This window comes from Onychostruthus taczanowskii, unplaced genomic scaffold (genome assembly GCF_017590055.1).
Source record: "Onychostruthus taczanowskii isolate IOZ18803 unplaced genomic scaffold, ASM1759005v1 scaffold22, whole genome shotgun sequence".
NCBI classification, from domain to species: Eukaryota; Metazoa; Chordata; class Aves; order Passeriformes; family Passeridae; genus Onychostruthus; species Onychostruthus taczanowskii.
Window position 1 is genome coordinate 6,306,520 of NW_024499462.1, and position 16,730 is coordinate 6,323,249.

Sequence of the window (16,730 nt, forward strand, 5' to 3'; positions counted from 1 at the left end):
TCAGACTGTATTTCAGACTTAGAATAACCTGTTCTATTCCATCTCCTATTGCCCAAGGCCTCAGAGAAGTCTTGTGCCAGGAGATGCCTGGGGACAGCCAGGCACGTGGTGGGTGGCACTAATGCCCAAGGCACACACCCTGCAGTGCTTCAGGGGAGCTGCTGGAAGGGACTGCACTAAGTACAGAAAGAGGAGCTGGGATAGGCAAACATGCAATAGAATAGCATATTAACACACTAATACACAGCTACTGACAAATAAGTTGTCCAAAAGGCATTTTTTTTTAACAGACCTGTTGAAAGTATACAACTAAAGTGTTTGGTTAACAGGTACAAATAACCCCACTGACACAAGGACAAAGACCAAACCAAGGGCTAGCATTAAAAAGTAATTTTTAAAAACTTTAAGTTTTTTTTTATTGCCTCCTGGGCTATAAATTATGTTAGTGTCCTTTTGCTTTACACTTTGAAGAATTTGCTGAAGTCCACAATGAAACTTGTTACTTCTAGGACACTGCAAAGAGTCTCAAAATTTTTAGAAGTTATACCAATAGTGTGAATGTAATTTGCATGGTCTTTTGAATAAACAAAAGCATGTATTCAATAAAACTTGTAAATTCAGTTATCAGTTAAAAACTTTAGTAATTACATTACCAATGAAAAACAGAGGAAAATGATAGAAATAGAAACCAGTTTTAGACTATATACCTTTAAAAACAGTGTATTTTCTTTTGTTGAACAGTTGCAATCAGTATTGTATCAGAGAAGCTTCTTTTAAGGCTAGTGTAAGAATATTATCCTTAAAGCTATTTTTCCTTTGCTGTACCCTAAAATCCTCACACCACTGAGGCTGTCACAGTTTGCAAGAATATTTTTAGATCCAATAAGTAAACAAATTGATACAATTAGGCAGTTTTTCTGCTTGAAAGCCTCTGCACAAGACTTACATAGTGTCCTATGGTACTGGCATAGGTGTCAGCAATCCAGGACATCTCCCTCTCCCCCGTGCTCATATCAGGAGCAGGCACATCCACACCAGGTCCTGTTGGCAACAGTGAAAACAGCTCTTAATGATCTAACACAAATAGTTATTGTCAATCATTATTCACTTGGGAACTGTGCAGGCCTTGGCAGAGAAGAACTGTTTTCCTGTTTAATCCTCAGTTTATTATGCAAGCAAAATATTCTCCCGGATTCAATGCAGTTTTAGATGCTGTATCACACCTTTCTACAATATTGTCAAAACCCCTAACCTTTACATAAGCCTTTTGATAAAAGGTGAAGGCCACTTTGTCAATAAGAAGAGCAGTGGTTTGGTTTATTTTGCAGGGAGGGTGCTATCTGGGTATGATTTCTATATACTGTGATATTGATTGGATTCTTCTGCATAAGAATTTCCTTTCTGTTCCTGGGTGAGTTTAATCTTGAAGGTAGGCTCTACCTAGTCACTGCACTGTAGCACATGCATTTCATTTTACTGCTTACTTCAAGGAAGGTTTCATTTCTTTTTTCTTGATGAAATAAACCTTTAAAAGAAATCTCACACATCTGTTGAAATTTAAAAAAAGATCTGGTTTTGTAGACAGCTATGAATAGTATTTCCCCAGACTATTTAAGATTGTAGAAACTTGCTAATCAGGATATTATATGCAACTCTGCCCCAACAATTTTTCCTAAGTATTTTTAAAAAGTTTGTGAAAGTTGTGTAGCACCAACCAGAGAGCCAAAAAGGAAGATAATTTTACCAAATCATTTTAATTGTCACAGAACTAATTATCACTGTAGCTTGCATTGTGTATAGCAAAACCAGAGTCACATGTAATATCAGTAAGTGTGTTTATAAAGGAGCTTAATTTAGATGATAAATGCTCTGTCTGGAAGAGCAACAAACACTGGCTGAAGAGCAAGAAAAAGCATAGACTTTCCCAGGGCAGTTAGATATCAGGAATACATGGCAGACCTTTAACTAGTTACACACCTCATTATTCATTTGAGTAAGAACCTTCTCTGGGTAAAGCTGCTCCCTTCAATTAAAAGTTGAGCTGGTAATAGTCAGCTTTCTGCAGAGGAAATGTCCAGACAGCAAAGCTACCAGAACAGCTCAGGGCTGAGTGTGCATGAAGCCCCTACTGGCATTACAGAAGCTGAGGTTCTGTTACTACAGGCTCCTATGCTTCTTGCCTACGCTTCCCTTGCAGCCTCTGGTTGCCATGGGTGAAGCCATCAACTTTTGCTGGGGTGGATCTTCTATTTCCTTCCTCTCTTTCCTCAGATACCTGCCAAAAGCCTCAACTGAGACTACAGGAAACAGTAACAGTGAAGAGCTTGCTATTAGAGATTAAAACTGCAACAAATATGGTCACCATTTTATGATCTAACTCTGACAGAAATGTGATTCATTTTGGGTACTGTGACCTCAGCTTTTGTGGCTTCCCATAGCAGAACAGCCACCAGAAAAAGTTAAGACACAGTTCCCTTTAAATGCACTAAGATGCAATGACTCAATTCTTTGTGGTTTTTGCTGAAAGTTCTGTATCCAAATAGTTTACAGCTCTCAAAAATACTGTTATTTAAGAACATCACCTAACGGACACTGCCAATGCACAATAAATCAGATTCCTAAATTTGAATAGTAAAGGTGCCCAACATACCAATAAAGCCCTTTTTTGCCAGCTCCATGGTAAACCTTCTTGTGATCTTTTCCAATTCATTGTCCTATAGAGAAAAAGCAATAAATATCAGAAGAAATCATTAGTGTTTATGAGTATTTGCTCAAACTTAGCCCAAGCACAAGCCAACGCCCTCCTCTTTTAGAAGAAAGGATGATTCATAATTTATATAATTTGTATGCCACTCCCTAGCAGACCGTTGGTATTCAGGCAGCATGAGAAATATTGGGCTTTCTTTCTGTACATTCTGATCCATGACAAATTGGGAGCATGGCACAGGAAGAACCACCTGTGCCCACTGCAGAGATTTCCAGCAAACAAATCTGATATCCCGTGTGAGCGATTTACAACCGGCAACAGCAAGAGCTGGCCCTGCCAGCTGTGCAATCAACACAGCCAAATGACTTGAGACAAATCCTTACAGGAGCTTTGAGCTTAGAATCTCTGTTATGTATTCTAGTATTCCTTTCTGTACAAGTTGTTTTAATTAGGGCAAGAAGGCAAGCCTGCAGTAAACCTTTTATAAGCCAAGTTAGTTATTATTCACACTAGAACACTGCATAGAATGGTTTAATGGAGCATAAAACTATTAGTCAAAATAAACAAAAACATTAACTTTTTTTTTTAAGAGTAACTTTATAATATAAGCTTTTATTAACAGTATCAACTTAAAAAAATTTCCAGGTTCCAATATCTATTATTTGTAGTCTCCTGATTTTCAGAAAAAAAAAAAAAATCAATTAAGTAATTGAAGTATTCCACCTCTGAAACACAGACCTTTTAAAAATTCTTTTCCTACTTACTGCATGCACAGGCTACATTCAGCCTTTACAGAGGCAGAAGTGGCAGGAGGTTTTAAGTGGTCAATAATGCCCTTAGAAGAGCTTTTTTAACTGGCTGGCTTCAGTATTGCAGATACCCAAATTTTTATTTATGATTTGGCTTACTGTGTAGTTCTTGGGATTGATCTTGACACCAGCCTTTGCCCCACCAAATGGCACATCTACAAGAATGCAAAGGAAAATCATTTTACTTTTTCAACAATAAAGGCAGAACACATGAGAAAGATGTGTAATTATATCTTTGATTTTAGTGATGATTGTGGTTTTGCTGCATTTATGGCTTCTGAAGTGTTAGTTATAATCTGATCCAGGTATTCTTAGAAAAATGGGAGATCTTTTAAGGCACTTTGAAAATGGTCTTTAAAGTCAAAAATTCATTATTTAAATTTTCTATGCTTTAATATTTGTTTTACTTGACACTTGTAGAAATAATAAGTTTTACCTTTTATATTTTACTGGTTTACCTCAAAAAATTTACTTTGGGAGTCCTAAGAACATCTATGTAAATTAGGAAAGTATTTTCTTTTCTTACACATAATATGCAGATTCTCTCCAAACTCCTCTACGATTTAGTAGCTGTGTACAAGTTATACTTCTTCATAACCCATAAAGGAATTTCATCCTTTGCTCTCCACAGCTCCCCTGCCTGAATCCTTTACAGCCTCCATCTGTTCCCCCTAAAATTAGTCCCCTACTAATCCAAGTTTGTCATACTTGAATCTGAGTTCAAGATGTAGTACTTTCTATGGGAGAGGGTAGTTAGCAGAATTTGGACTTTTCAAATGGAAATGCAACCTTATTAAAGTATTTTCAGTGACAGGAGAGGGAATACATATGATTATTTTGGTCACTATGATTTTATCCCACCTTGCTACAGATTTAAGTTAGAAATTATTGTTTGAAATTAATTTTAATCCTTTACATGTTTGTTTTTTTCTATGTAATTACATCACTACCGATTGAAATTCAAATTGAAATCTTGCTTGAAAAATGACCACTTACCAACCACAGCACATTTGTATGTCATGAGAGATGCTAAGGCTTTCACTTCATCCACACTAACGTCCATACTATAACGAATACCTGCAGAAGACACATGAGAAAAAATAAGAATTCACTAAACACCTTCATAAGTGTTTATAAATTGGAAAGGGTAATTCTACACCAACAATCTTTAACATGCAAGTAGGTTGTTTACCAACTTATTTACTCTAAGAGGTAAAGAACAAGACTCTGTTCCCCTACTTCAATGTCTACCTTTATGTAGCAGTAATTTTCTATGAAGTAGTTTAATGGCAGCACCCAGCCTGAGGGAAAAAAAGTGAATATTCCTTGTGATGAAGATGAATCAAGCTGACAGGTAGCTAAGAACAGAGTTTTTGAGAGGCTGATAAAGCTCTTCAGCATTCCCAAGATCTTTAGCTTTGGACTTCATTCATTGTATATACAAGATTAACTTTGTTCCTGAACATAACTTATCAGTACAGATTATAATCAAGATCTTTTTGATGGAGTAATACAAGCTCCTGTTAAATTCTAAGCCTTGGCTTTAAGGCCCTGACTGCCAGGCACAGCCACAAAACAAAAAGCAACAAACCACTCTGCTAGTTTGAATTTTTTCAAAACATTTTGAAGGAATAGTCCTACACCAGTGAACTTGTGAGACAAGACCACCCATCCCACATCCCACCTGCATTCCCTGCTCCAAGTCACTCAGCAGGGCTGCAAGTGTGTGCTGACACATGGTACAAATGCAAATTCAGTTTGTTGTGTGCTGGCAGCAGCTCAGATGCACAATGGGTGAGCACAGCATTCAAGGCAGCTCAAAGCTGACTGGAAAAAATGGTTACACAATGGTAAGGAGATATTTCACCTGCCTGACTCTTACCAGTCTTCTGAAAAACAGAAAAATGCAATAAATTTATTGAATTCAAAGTTAAGATTCATGTATCTGAAGGTAGCTACAGAGTAGGAAATATATAACCAAACTGACAGACAGATACAGAGAACTAGAAAAGCTTGAATATGATGTTTAAGATCAACATGTACCCAAAGTCATGTGGCCACAACCAAAAGGGTCCTACAGCTGTATGTTTGTTTCTATCCAAGCTTCTCCTACTTAACCAAGCATACAACAGAGCCATGAATAATTTATTATTCCCATCTTTACTCCCCAAATCTTTGGCTGTAGGTTCTGCCAAGTTGCACGGTGGTCTGTAGCAGGCACAGAGTGTCCTTTAGATGCCAGAACATGGCACCACAAATTTCCTATTATGTAAAGAGAAGACCATATTCAGGTTCTCAGGAGTGAAAAAAGACCAGCATACATTAGCCAAACTAAAGGACTGTGCTGCTATGAAAGCCATTCCTGAATGCTCTGGAAACAATCCCAGTTTCAAAGGAACTAAGTGCTGCTCAAATAAAGCTGAGGGCCAAGTGCTGCTTTCTTATGTGAGTTCAATCACTAAAAGAAAGTACCATGCCTCTGCAGAATAGAATTTAAATTTATTGTGTATATGGGGGAAGGGTGGTCTCCAAAAGCAAACTAAGTAGTTTCTGACTTAGCTGCAAGGAGTTAATGTCTGAACTTTCAATAACATTCTCATGGGAAGTAATATTCAAAATTTAAGTAGAACTTATCAGAGCCCAAAAGACCAGTCAAATATAGAACATGAATGTGTTGGGGTTTTTTACTATGTCTTACTCCGGTCCTTCAGAGCAGCAGTTATCCTTCTGTCAAGCTCTGAGCAAGAATGAGCACTACCTATGGCACTGACTGTCCTGCCTGGGGAAACCATTCCCTCTTGGTTGAGCAGGTATTCTGGGGACCGGTCTCATCTGAGTGTTGCTCAAGCCAGCCAAGTTTGGAGTCACAGCCTGTGTTGGCCAAAAGTGAACTCTGCCCCGCCAGCCCCCAGCTGAACTAGATCACTGTGTATTTATTCAACCCATATACCTATTCAAACTTCCAAGCTGTGTATACAAAGCAGTTTTGCTACAAATGTACTCCTGCAGGCACACAAAATGTTGTTTATTGGTACATGAAAACCAGCAGGGAAACTAAATACTTTGGGAGAGTTATCTTGAACACTTTAAAGAGAGAAGCAAAATTCAAAAAGAGAGGGAATCCTCTTCTGCAAATCATACAGAAGATAGGATCTGAAGAGGTAAACAAGCAGCACTTTAACTGGAAGTGCTGGTGCACATATTTACTCCAGTGCATGTAGAACAGTTAGACCTCTGGTTCCTTGTATTCCAGTCAAGGATTATCACAAACTTTGACGTAATAAATGTTAAGTTTTCTTATGAAGGTAAATAGGGAAAAAGCCCCAAAACTAACAAAATACTGACAGGCTTTCAACTGAGCTGCCTATCTGTCAGCCACGTACACATACCAGAACACAGGAAACTTTTGGACTTGAGGTCAAAACTGTTATTTTCTGGACAACTTTGTACTTCTGAATAAGGTTTAATTCCTTTTCCAGGCTTTTAAACAGTTGTAATTAAAACGATTTGACTGCTGGCTTTATCTTAGTAAGTGAAACGCTAGTCAGTTCTGAGAGTTGTGCGGACTTTACTGGTCACTCTTCTCTAGTTCAGGTGAAGTTCAGGATGTGAACCCAAGTTCTCTGACAGGTGTGATGAATTTTTCCCTTCCCTGACAGAAGCACATAACATTTAAGATGTGCTAACATTTCATTCCTTTTCACAATTCAGCCAGCTGCTGTTTTCCAGGAATTGTAATTACTGTACAGGAGGGCCACCTCTTGACAGGGAAGTTATTTGTGCTAAGCTGTTAAGACTGATGAGAAGCAGGCATCTGAGAATTCTGTACATTCCATCTGCAAACAGATGTACAAAGATAAAAGACTCATTTAATTTCTATTCTATTTGGACATCATTGAAATTTAGTCTGACAGCTTCATAATTTGGCAGGAGTATCGCCACACATTTGTGTGGCATCTTTTGGCAGTGTTACTATGCATTCAATAGCCTAAGTCTAAAAATGGACCATGTGCACAGATAAAATACTGGGTTTGGTTTTTTTGGCTTTTTTTTAAGGTTCTCACCGCATAAAAGCAAACAAAGTCACTGTTAGGTAGCAAGAATACAATTTTTTTAAACTCTGGCAAGTCCCACTGAGTAAGTCTCTGGAAACTTGTGTCTTTTACAGCAAACTACAAAAAATAGTTTGAAGAAAGCCTCAAGTTACAGTATGACTCACGGCTATGGAAAATACGTTTCATTGGAAAAAACATACGAATTCTTGTTCCAATTGAGAATTCTCTTTCCTCACCACGCCCCAAGAAGTTAAACAGTATGCTAAGAGTAACTTTGTTTTTCTATGCACAGAGGCTTCTAAATGAAGAAATAAGTTTTCATTTAATTTTTTAGTATTGGTCAGTATAAAGAGAAGGCTTTATCACTACACGACAGTGTCTATGCTTTTAGAACTTCTTTTTTATGATCTGTATTATGGAGATATACTTCACTCAGTTACTTCTTCACATGAAAGTAGTCTTTATCAGCAAGGCTACTTTGGATTCTATAATAACAGCAGTTAGTTATAATTTTAATCATTTTATCATTTTGTAGCAAGGGGTGTACTAACATACACATAACAAAGACCCTGATTTCCAAGAAAATTGGTTATACATCCTACTAGATTTTACATTGTACAGACTTCAGTATGTTCTGTGATGTTAAGTACATTTATTAGGCTTCCTTAGAAAATGTGGTGTACAGAACCACCAACTTTTCAAGGATGACTACTGCCTTTCTAGTACGCCTACGAATCTATTTAGGGAAGTTCGTGTCACTACTTTCTGAGCTTCTTTGCAGCGATCCTAAATGGTAGTACCTACATGTGCCCTTGCTACTAACGAGCATGAGGTAGTCAAAGTCTCAAAAAACCCTCAACAGTTGCCATAGCAACAGTTCAAAGCAAAACACTTGGTAAACTACTCCTCATGTTCTAAATATCTTGTAAATTTTAGTAAGTCTCTCAAGTTCCCCAGAACCTGAAACACATTTGCATCTCAGCCTAAATTATTAATATATAACCAAGGGTTTTATCCTGCTTTGACTTCAGTGTTTTCTTCTGGTTGTCATGTTCTTGTGTACTTTGGAACTAATTTGGGTCCTTTACAGATGACAATTCCTGTTAAAATGGTGCATTTGTTCTGCTCACCTCTATTTGCAAAGTGCTTGCTCATCAAAAGAAACCTTCCAGAGCAGCAGCTATCCTACACTACCCGTACAGCATTTGGCAACACAGATGTCATCATCTCCTCTGGAAGTTCCTAGGACTGACTACAGGCATGTTAATCTCCCAGTTAGCAACACTGGATTCTGCAGCAGCTCTGTGGGTTAGCAGCTTGCCTGACCCTGTCCAAAGGCTTGAGTCTAAGTCCACAGTGTGAAGGAGCTTCAGTATAGATGCTCACCTATAGATTCTGCAAAATCCATAAATCAGTCCCAGCACTTACTGCAGTACCTTAGTTCCTTAATGTTTTAACTCTGGATTATGTATATTTTCATGTTAGGTTAGCAAACAACTGCAATTGTGATTGTACTACCATCAAACTCAGTATTCACTGACACCTAACTCAGTAGGGACATATCATCCAAGCAATTCTTAAACTCTTTCAGAACACACACACTTCTCTAGACTCAGAAAAACAATCCAGCCTTCCCATGAAGGAAACTGCTGAGCCTTATTTAACCATTTGGAAAGTGTGGTAAACAGCTCAGTGACCAATTTGTAATTATTGAAGACAAAGAAATTCCAGATAAACCTAACAAAGCAAGATGAGTAATTCAGTACTGGAAAACAAGAACACTGTACACCAATCAGCAACAAGAACCACTAATTCCTAAATTCAATTCACTAACTGCCAAGAGAGGAGATAAAAATATTTATCTCTTCCTACACAGCACTAGCCAGCTACAAAGCTGGGGCAGGACAGACATTCTCCTACAGACACACACCACCATTCTGCTTTAAACACCAGTATGTATAAAATGATCATAAGGTATTCAGCCAGGCAGTACACCACTTATTGTGTTTTTAATAAGCTGCACTTGAAATATGCTTGAACATATACATTTATTTCAATCCATGCTGGGAAAAGCGAAGAATTTTCTCTATTCAAAAACTCTACCAAACTATTCAAACTACCTCTGGTGCATTGATAAGACTTGGTGCTTCAAATGTGAATACAGCAAATCTACAAGGCAAGCAAGTAGGGCATGAATTTATGCACTTGGAATCTGGCTATGAAGTAAAGTCTCTCACCTACAGAACTACCTCAGCCCCACCTAAAGGATTAGATCATTCATTAAAGTGCACTCAACACTGTAGTAACAAGGACAGAAACAGGGAGATACAGTAAACTGCTTCCACTTAGATATTATTATTATTATTATTATTGCCATGTGCAGGAGGGTGTGTGCAGAGCCACAAAACAAGAAGGCACCAGAGTGCTGACATGAGGCAGGCAAATGCCATGCTCTTCCTAAGAGTCTAATTTCTAACAAGATGGAGCTGTTGCAATTCATGCAACAAGAAAGTGTTTGCTAGGATCACCCAGAGAACAGGAGGGAGACTATCACACAGGAGATTCCTCTCCCCAACACGTGTTTATGCAGAAAGCCCAATGCTGAGAGAGGTATGATCTCTCTATAAATAGACAAAGAGCCAACAGTAGCAAGGGAAAACAACTATTTAAGATCAAGGACAAAGCTGGCTACTGCAGCAACGGTATGAGCTGATTATATGAAAAAGCTGAGACTAAAAAGATTCACAACCAAGAGCAAGGCATAGCCTCTTATAAGAATATCAAAGGTAGAAACAAAAAACTGATATGGTTCACATTATAAGTAGCATATTAAAAGACAATAAAAGACAAGACATACATTCCTTTTCTTAATTTTTTCATTTGCAATTTAAATGTATATCCACTGTTGCACTAATTGTGAAGTTAGATAAGTTACAATAAGAGAATAGAAATCCATGAAAATTGGTCAAAGGTTGGACTCAAATCTTAGAGGTATTTTCCAGTCTTAATGATTCTATGAAAGTAAGGCACTCGTATAAGCCTTAGCTGTAACACTGCAAGTGTTATCACAATTAGGCTAATTACCCCTTTTTCCCCAAAAAACCTCTCCCACTCCTTTGGAGTTAGATCACTTTCCAAGGTTTATTTCAGGTTACAGATGGTCCATGTTATAGTTCAATCTGTTGCATGCTCCACAGGGTACATTTCCATGTCTTACTTGAAAGACCACGGGCCAAAAGCACAAGCTCTTGACTTTCACCCATGCATGATTTAAAAAAATCAAAGACACTAATTCAACCCCAAGATAAACAGCTCTGCAGGTTCCAAGATACCTTATAGCACTACTCCTTACTCTCTTAGAAAAGGAATAAATAATGTTGGGACAGCACATGTACTTGTCCAAGTCCTGCATGTACAGGTTTTTCTTTTGCAAGTAAGGTTTCCATCATCAGGTATGTAACCTGTTTTAACCACAATAATGTCTGCAAGAGAATTTTGTGCCTGGGCACTGAGATCAGTGCCAGCCTTGGACCTCTGCAATTGGAAAACTGCAGCAAGGCTGGCACAAATAAAAGTCACCTTATGCAGTAAGAAACTCATTAATATGAACTCATGAGCCAAGTGAGAAGGATAAATCCTGATAGGCAGAATAAATGCAGCCAAGACCAGACAACAGGAAAAGTTTTGTAGTGCAGAATAGCTCCTTCCACTAACCAGCCAAGGCAGCACCACAGAGGAAATCAAATTCATTCACCTCCAAGTCAACTGAAGAAATAAAGTAAGACTCATTTGTCTTCACATAAAAGAGCGAACTCAGAAGTAATGTTTGACAAAGCTTTCAAAATTACTCTGTAAATGAAAGTTCTACTAAATCTAGTCCAGAACTAAGGATGGTTTTAAAGCCTTTCTGAACTGAGGAAGCAGCTGGGACTTGGTTACAGCAATTTGGGTGAGCACAAACAAGTTAGGCTGTTTCCGGCTCTGATTCATTTGGTTTCCTTTATAACAGACCTGTTGGACAGTTGGTTAACATGGAAAAGCTTGGAAAAGTTTTGAAACCGTTAACAGCATTATTCCCATAGTAAATGCTGCCTAACAAACACAGAATCATGTCCATACTACTAAGCAGGTAAAAATCCAGTAAGTTCATTTTGTTTTCTGAAACTGACCAATTAATGATAGTTAGCCATCAGCAACCACACAAAAAGTAGCTTAACCAGTTCTACACCTTTCACAGACCCTGATGAAATTATTTAGAAGAATTTATTAAGTAGGAAGTGCCAGAGTACTTTCCAACAAAGTCATCTGTATTCAGACATCTCATTTCCTGTACCCTATTTGGCTTGTTTTACTTCTTTAGGCAGCTGTCAGTGCAGTGAACAAGAGCAGCTGTAGTTTCCTGTTAGTACTGGCCACTGGCATGCAAGTCACCACATCAGCATAGGAAAGAGTGATGTGACCCACAGCATTACTCCACCTACCAGGCAGCATCAGTCCAGTTGTATAAATACTATATTTGGAGCACAAGCAACCTGAGTTCCAACACACAAGAAAGCTGCTTATTCCATATTTTCAGTGGGATGAGGTGGCATCTAACTGATTTTTCCTTTGTAATAAACAGTTACATTGCAGAAAATGGAGTCCTTAAAACCTGGATTTGCACGCTGGACATATTGCATGACCTACCACTTAAATGGGATATTCATGACAGTTCTGTAAAGATTCCTAAAGTACAGCAGAGAAGCACTGCTAAGAAAAAGAATCACCACCTTCTCTCAACTTGCAAAAGTTTGCAACCCCCAAAGCAGAATTAAAGGTTAACTCCTACAACAATTAAATAGGTAAGCACCACAAGATTCAACAAGAAGTGTTATTTCTGGGTTCTCTCAATAAGGTGGAAAACCACCAAAAGTTGTAAACTGAAAAGACAGCATATTTCAGTACCTCATGCTTCTTTTCCAGAAAAGCACTTTTCTTCACCCAGTGAAGAATCACTTGCTATGTAATGACAGCTACATCCAACACAACCGACTTGTGTTCTTACATGGGCTTTGAAGGGAGAGAGTAAAGTAGGAAAAGCCTTTAAATAACTTCCTATTTTTATTAACAATGCTTTTGATTGTTAGAATTAGGGTATTAAGGGCATTGTACTTCTTGAATAGAAATACGACAGTCGAGTTTCTCACCAAGCTGTAGAAATTTGCCTATACAAAAAATGTAAGACTGATCTCGGATTTGCCCTCATGCAGCTGTATCAGGCTAGTCATCCATCCACTCAGGACCTAGATTTTCAAAGGAGTCATGGCATTTTCTTGGCATGTATTTTCATGGCATTCACTCTACTGAGGTATTTCTACTTTTCAGCAAAAGAGAAGCCAGTACAGAGGAGGTATGGAAGGACTACTAGTCAAGGAACTGCTGGTTTATACCTGCAGGTATCATTTGCATGCACATGTGAGATTTATAAAGATAAACCTTGCACTTAGAGTCTGGCAGTTTTCACATTTGGGCTGGACCACTCAACAGGGACTGAGGTTTCACTCCAGCAGAGAATGAGCAGGCAAAGAAATTGCAGATACCTCTGACAGAAGGAACATAATCTAAATGTTATACTGTTAACTACAAACATTTAGTAGAAATAAGAAGGTGCTGATAAAGTGCATATAATTAAAATGTTTATTTAGACTCTTTTTCTTTGAGTAATTCAGCTGCCTCCAAGTTTAGGGCATTTAAATCAAGATTTTAAAATTTGATTTATGGTATAAATTCTTCCTTAGTTCATGGTTAAATCTGTAAATGCTCTTATAAACTGAACGACATACAGAAGTAATGTACAACTGCTAATGAAACATTTTGGCATGAATGTACTGAAAAAATTAAGAACAATTAAAGGAGGACAGCCTTTAAAAGACTTAAAAACTTGAGTACTCCTACATTTCCTACTTGAATCTTAAAGTGTACTTTGATCATTTGTCTAATCTGCATACAGAACAGTATTTAATATTCTCTAACCAGCATCTCTTATCCTTCAGTTTATGTAAATATCAAGAAATATAAGAGATGAGATTTTAAAGCACAATGCTCCTTGAAATAGACAGGACAAAGCATCCCACTTACAATCATCTAGCAGTAACTAAACACTATTTCTTTCTTAGTACCAAATACACACAATACACACACACCAAAAAAACCCAAAAAAAACCAAAAGCAGAATGGATAAGCTTGCTTTACCAAATTTTACTTTTCAGGAAGCACAAAGTTAAAGGTCACAATTTTGCATATGAAAAGATGTGCTAACTGTGTTCCTCCTAAATCTTTGCAAGCCTTCCACTTGCCAACTCACCCCTTCTTTTAGAAGGGGCTCTTATATCCCTTGCTGTTTCTTGATGGTAAGAATTACTTGCATTGGACTCTGGGGTCCACTTTGGGGAAGTGTGGGACACTCACTTCAGCAAGTTTCCCCATTTCATTCTGTTATATGAAGTTTGGAGTTGGGTTTCATTGGACTTTGTGCATATTTTATCCCTGTGAATTGTATTAGGATTCTAGTTCAAAAATCCCTTTTGGACAAAAGCTCAAGTTGCTGCTGCATTTCAGGTGGATCAAATGCACAATAAATGCAGAAATATCTCTACCACTCCTCTGTCATTAAAGTAGAAATGTTCTACTTCCTCACTCCTTTTTCATAGCAGGTGTCAAGCAATTGATCTTTGCTTATCATGCACCCCATTTAAATTTACTACCAATTCAGATCTGTCACCTGATAGTGAGCAAGTTCCTAGACAGCAGTAGAAGGTGAAACCCATTAATGATCTCTGTGCTGAAGAAGGGAAAGGAAATATCATTTGCAATTCCTTCCCTAAATTCAGAGGGGGTGGGGAGCAACACAAGAAGAAAAGGACAAACTACTGAGACTTCCTACTTTCTTGAGCTGTCATTTTCAATTGCCTTTAAGTGCTCCAGTGTTTGCTTCAGTGTGAGTGCAGACAGGCATAACAAACGCCACCAAAAAGCAAGAAATTCTGGTGAGGCTTTAGAAATGTAGGTATCAGAATGGACAGTGTCCAATCACCCAGTTGGTGGGGTTCGTTCATGTACAATGCATTTTATAATTAATTGTTGTGTAAACATTAGTTCCTTCCCTTATGAGCAGTACTAATGTGAAAGATCAGAAGCTATCATATATTAATATTATTTTATTACTTCATTTGCCACTGGACTGCATTTTGTTATGCAAGCAGGACCTTTAAAGTAACACAGACTGTACAGCAAAGGACTTTTTTTTAAGCTGCAGCAAAGAGTAATACAACAGCAGTATGATATCCATCGGTATTTTAAAAGAAATTATAGCAGTGGTATAGAACAGTAGATTCACACAGAGTCAACTTCAGCCACACCCATGCTGGCTGGAGTCTCATGGTAATTCTTGCTTCAAGTAAACAATCAAAAGTTGAGTTAGCCTCTTTTGGGTAAGAATTTAGCATGTTACAGGACACTCACTAGACATTTGATTTTGCAATGTTAGGAATCACATTAACAGGACACACTATTTGTGCTGCAGAGAGAAATCCTCATGTCATATATATACCAGCTGAACTGATTCTCACAAACACATTTACCTGAGGACACCCCTCCTAATCTAGTCTTGAAGTTAGATGACTTCATTTATAAGGAATTGCTTGGTTTCTGTAACTGTCATTATTTACTATAAAGCTGATGTACACTAAAAAAAAAAAAAAAAAGTCTTTACAGACTACAGAAGCTCTGGTTTGGGTCAGAGACCTGAAATGGTTTCCAATACTCAAATGTCCACAAAGATCAGAGCTCTTGAGTAAGTTATGCTGAAGGACATCTGTATTTGTTTTTCAAGGAAATGCCATCTATCCCAGACTAAAAGGGAGTCTGATCCCATGAGAGCCCAGCTCTGCTCAGCTCCGGTGGGATTCACCCCCTCGGTCCCTGAGCAGGTCGTTGGTCTCACCTATCTAGAGCTAGCCACTTCCAGAAAAATCACTTTTGTCTAACTATGTATCCAGCCGGTAACTGGAACCACAGTTAACTTGTTATTAAAACTTGTTATTTTTCTCTACGGATGTTTTCTGTGTGAGCACTAGCTTTTCGCGAACACAGCTGGGTGTAAAGGGACAGTGGTTCCCTCAGCTCTCGACTCGCGCAGACACTTCTAGCAGGGTGCTCCCCCCTTTCCCCACAAACACTATCGAGGTCTGAGTCACATCGAGTTAAAATCAGGCGGGGATCTCCTCGCCATGCCTAGGGCCAGACCGGCGGTGGGTGCGGCGAAGGCCCGGCCGGTGGCCGTGACACCCGGCCCCGGGGCTGGCCCGGGGGTCACCGGCGGGGCCGGGACAGCGGAGCGCTGGAGGAACAGCCCTGCGCGTGCCTTCCCTCGGCTATCGGATACCACGGGTGGCACAGCGAGGCAGCCGCCTGCCCGCTGGCCGGGCGGGCAGCAGGCGCGGCGGGACAGGGGGGGCTGGTGGGGGGGGGGGGTGGTGGGGGGCCGGGGGGGGCGGGGCGGCCCGGCCCTCCGCGGGCCCGGCGAGGCGGCGGGGCTCACCTCCCTTGCAGGGCGTGCGGTGCTGGCTGTGCTGCGCCCGGTAGCCCTCGATCACCTCCCACTCGCCATTGTCGCGCTTGATGGGGAAGGAAACGCTGAGCACATGGTTGCAGGGCTTGATGATGCGGAGGATGCCGCGGACGCGGTGGCGCCGCTCCTCCATGCCCTCGCGGGTGCGCAGCCCCTCCACCAGCTTGTCCTCCACGATGCTGGCGCCGCGATCGAAGAACCCCTCCACCATCTTGAAGAAGTTGGGGTCGTCCTCTTTCTTCGCCGCCTCGCAGTAGTGCCGCCGCGGACACCGGCCGCCGCCCCATGCCGCCGCCACCACTGCCCCCCCGGCCGCTGCCGCCGCCGGCCCGCCCGGCTCCGAGCCCGCCAGCACCGAGCCGGCGGCCAGGCGGGACGCCAGCAGCTCCCCCAAGTAGCGGTACATGGCGGCGGCCGCCAGAAGCGAGGATCGGAGCGGTGCTGCCGCTGTCACAGGAGGGGCCGGGGGCCGGGCGCCGCCGCCGCCGCCTTTAAACGCGGGCTGCAGGGGGGGCGGCGCGCCCGCGGCCGCTGCCAAGGGCCCGCCCCGC

At 40.2% G+C, this 16,730-nt stretch overlaps 1 protein-coding gene across 1 annotated transcript in view; it reads right to left on the reverse strand.

Moving 5' to 3' along the window:
* Window positions 1-16,700, reverse strand: part of GLUD1 (glutamate dehydrogenase 1) — a 28,868-nt gene extending 12,168 nt beyond the window's left edge. Inside the window, exons 1-5 of the mRNA XM_041405167.1 lie at window positions 16,150-16,700; window positions 4,513-4,593; window positions 3,616-3,671; window positions 2,651-2,714; window positions 947-1,041 (exon numbers count right to left, since the gene is read on the reverse strand). Coding sequence (XP_041261101.1) covers window positions 947-1,041; window positions 2,651-2,714; window positions 3,616-3,671; window positions 4,513-4,593; window positions 16,150-16,585 — 732 coding nt within the window. The 5' untranslated portion in view covers window positions 16,586-16,700. The remainder of the gene's footprint in view (window positions 1-946; window positions 1,042-2,650; window positions 2,715-3,615; window positions 3,672-4,512; window positions 4,594-16,149) is intronic.
* Window positions 16,701-16,730: the final 30 nt, after the last annotated feature.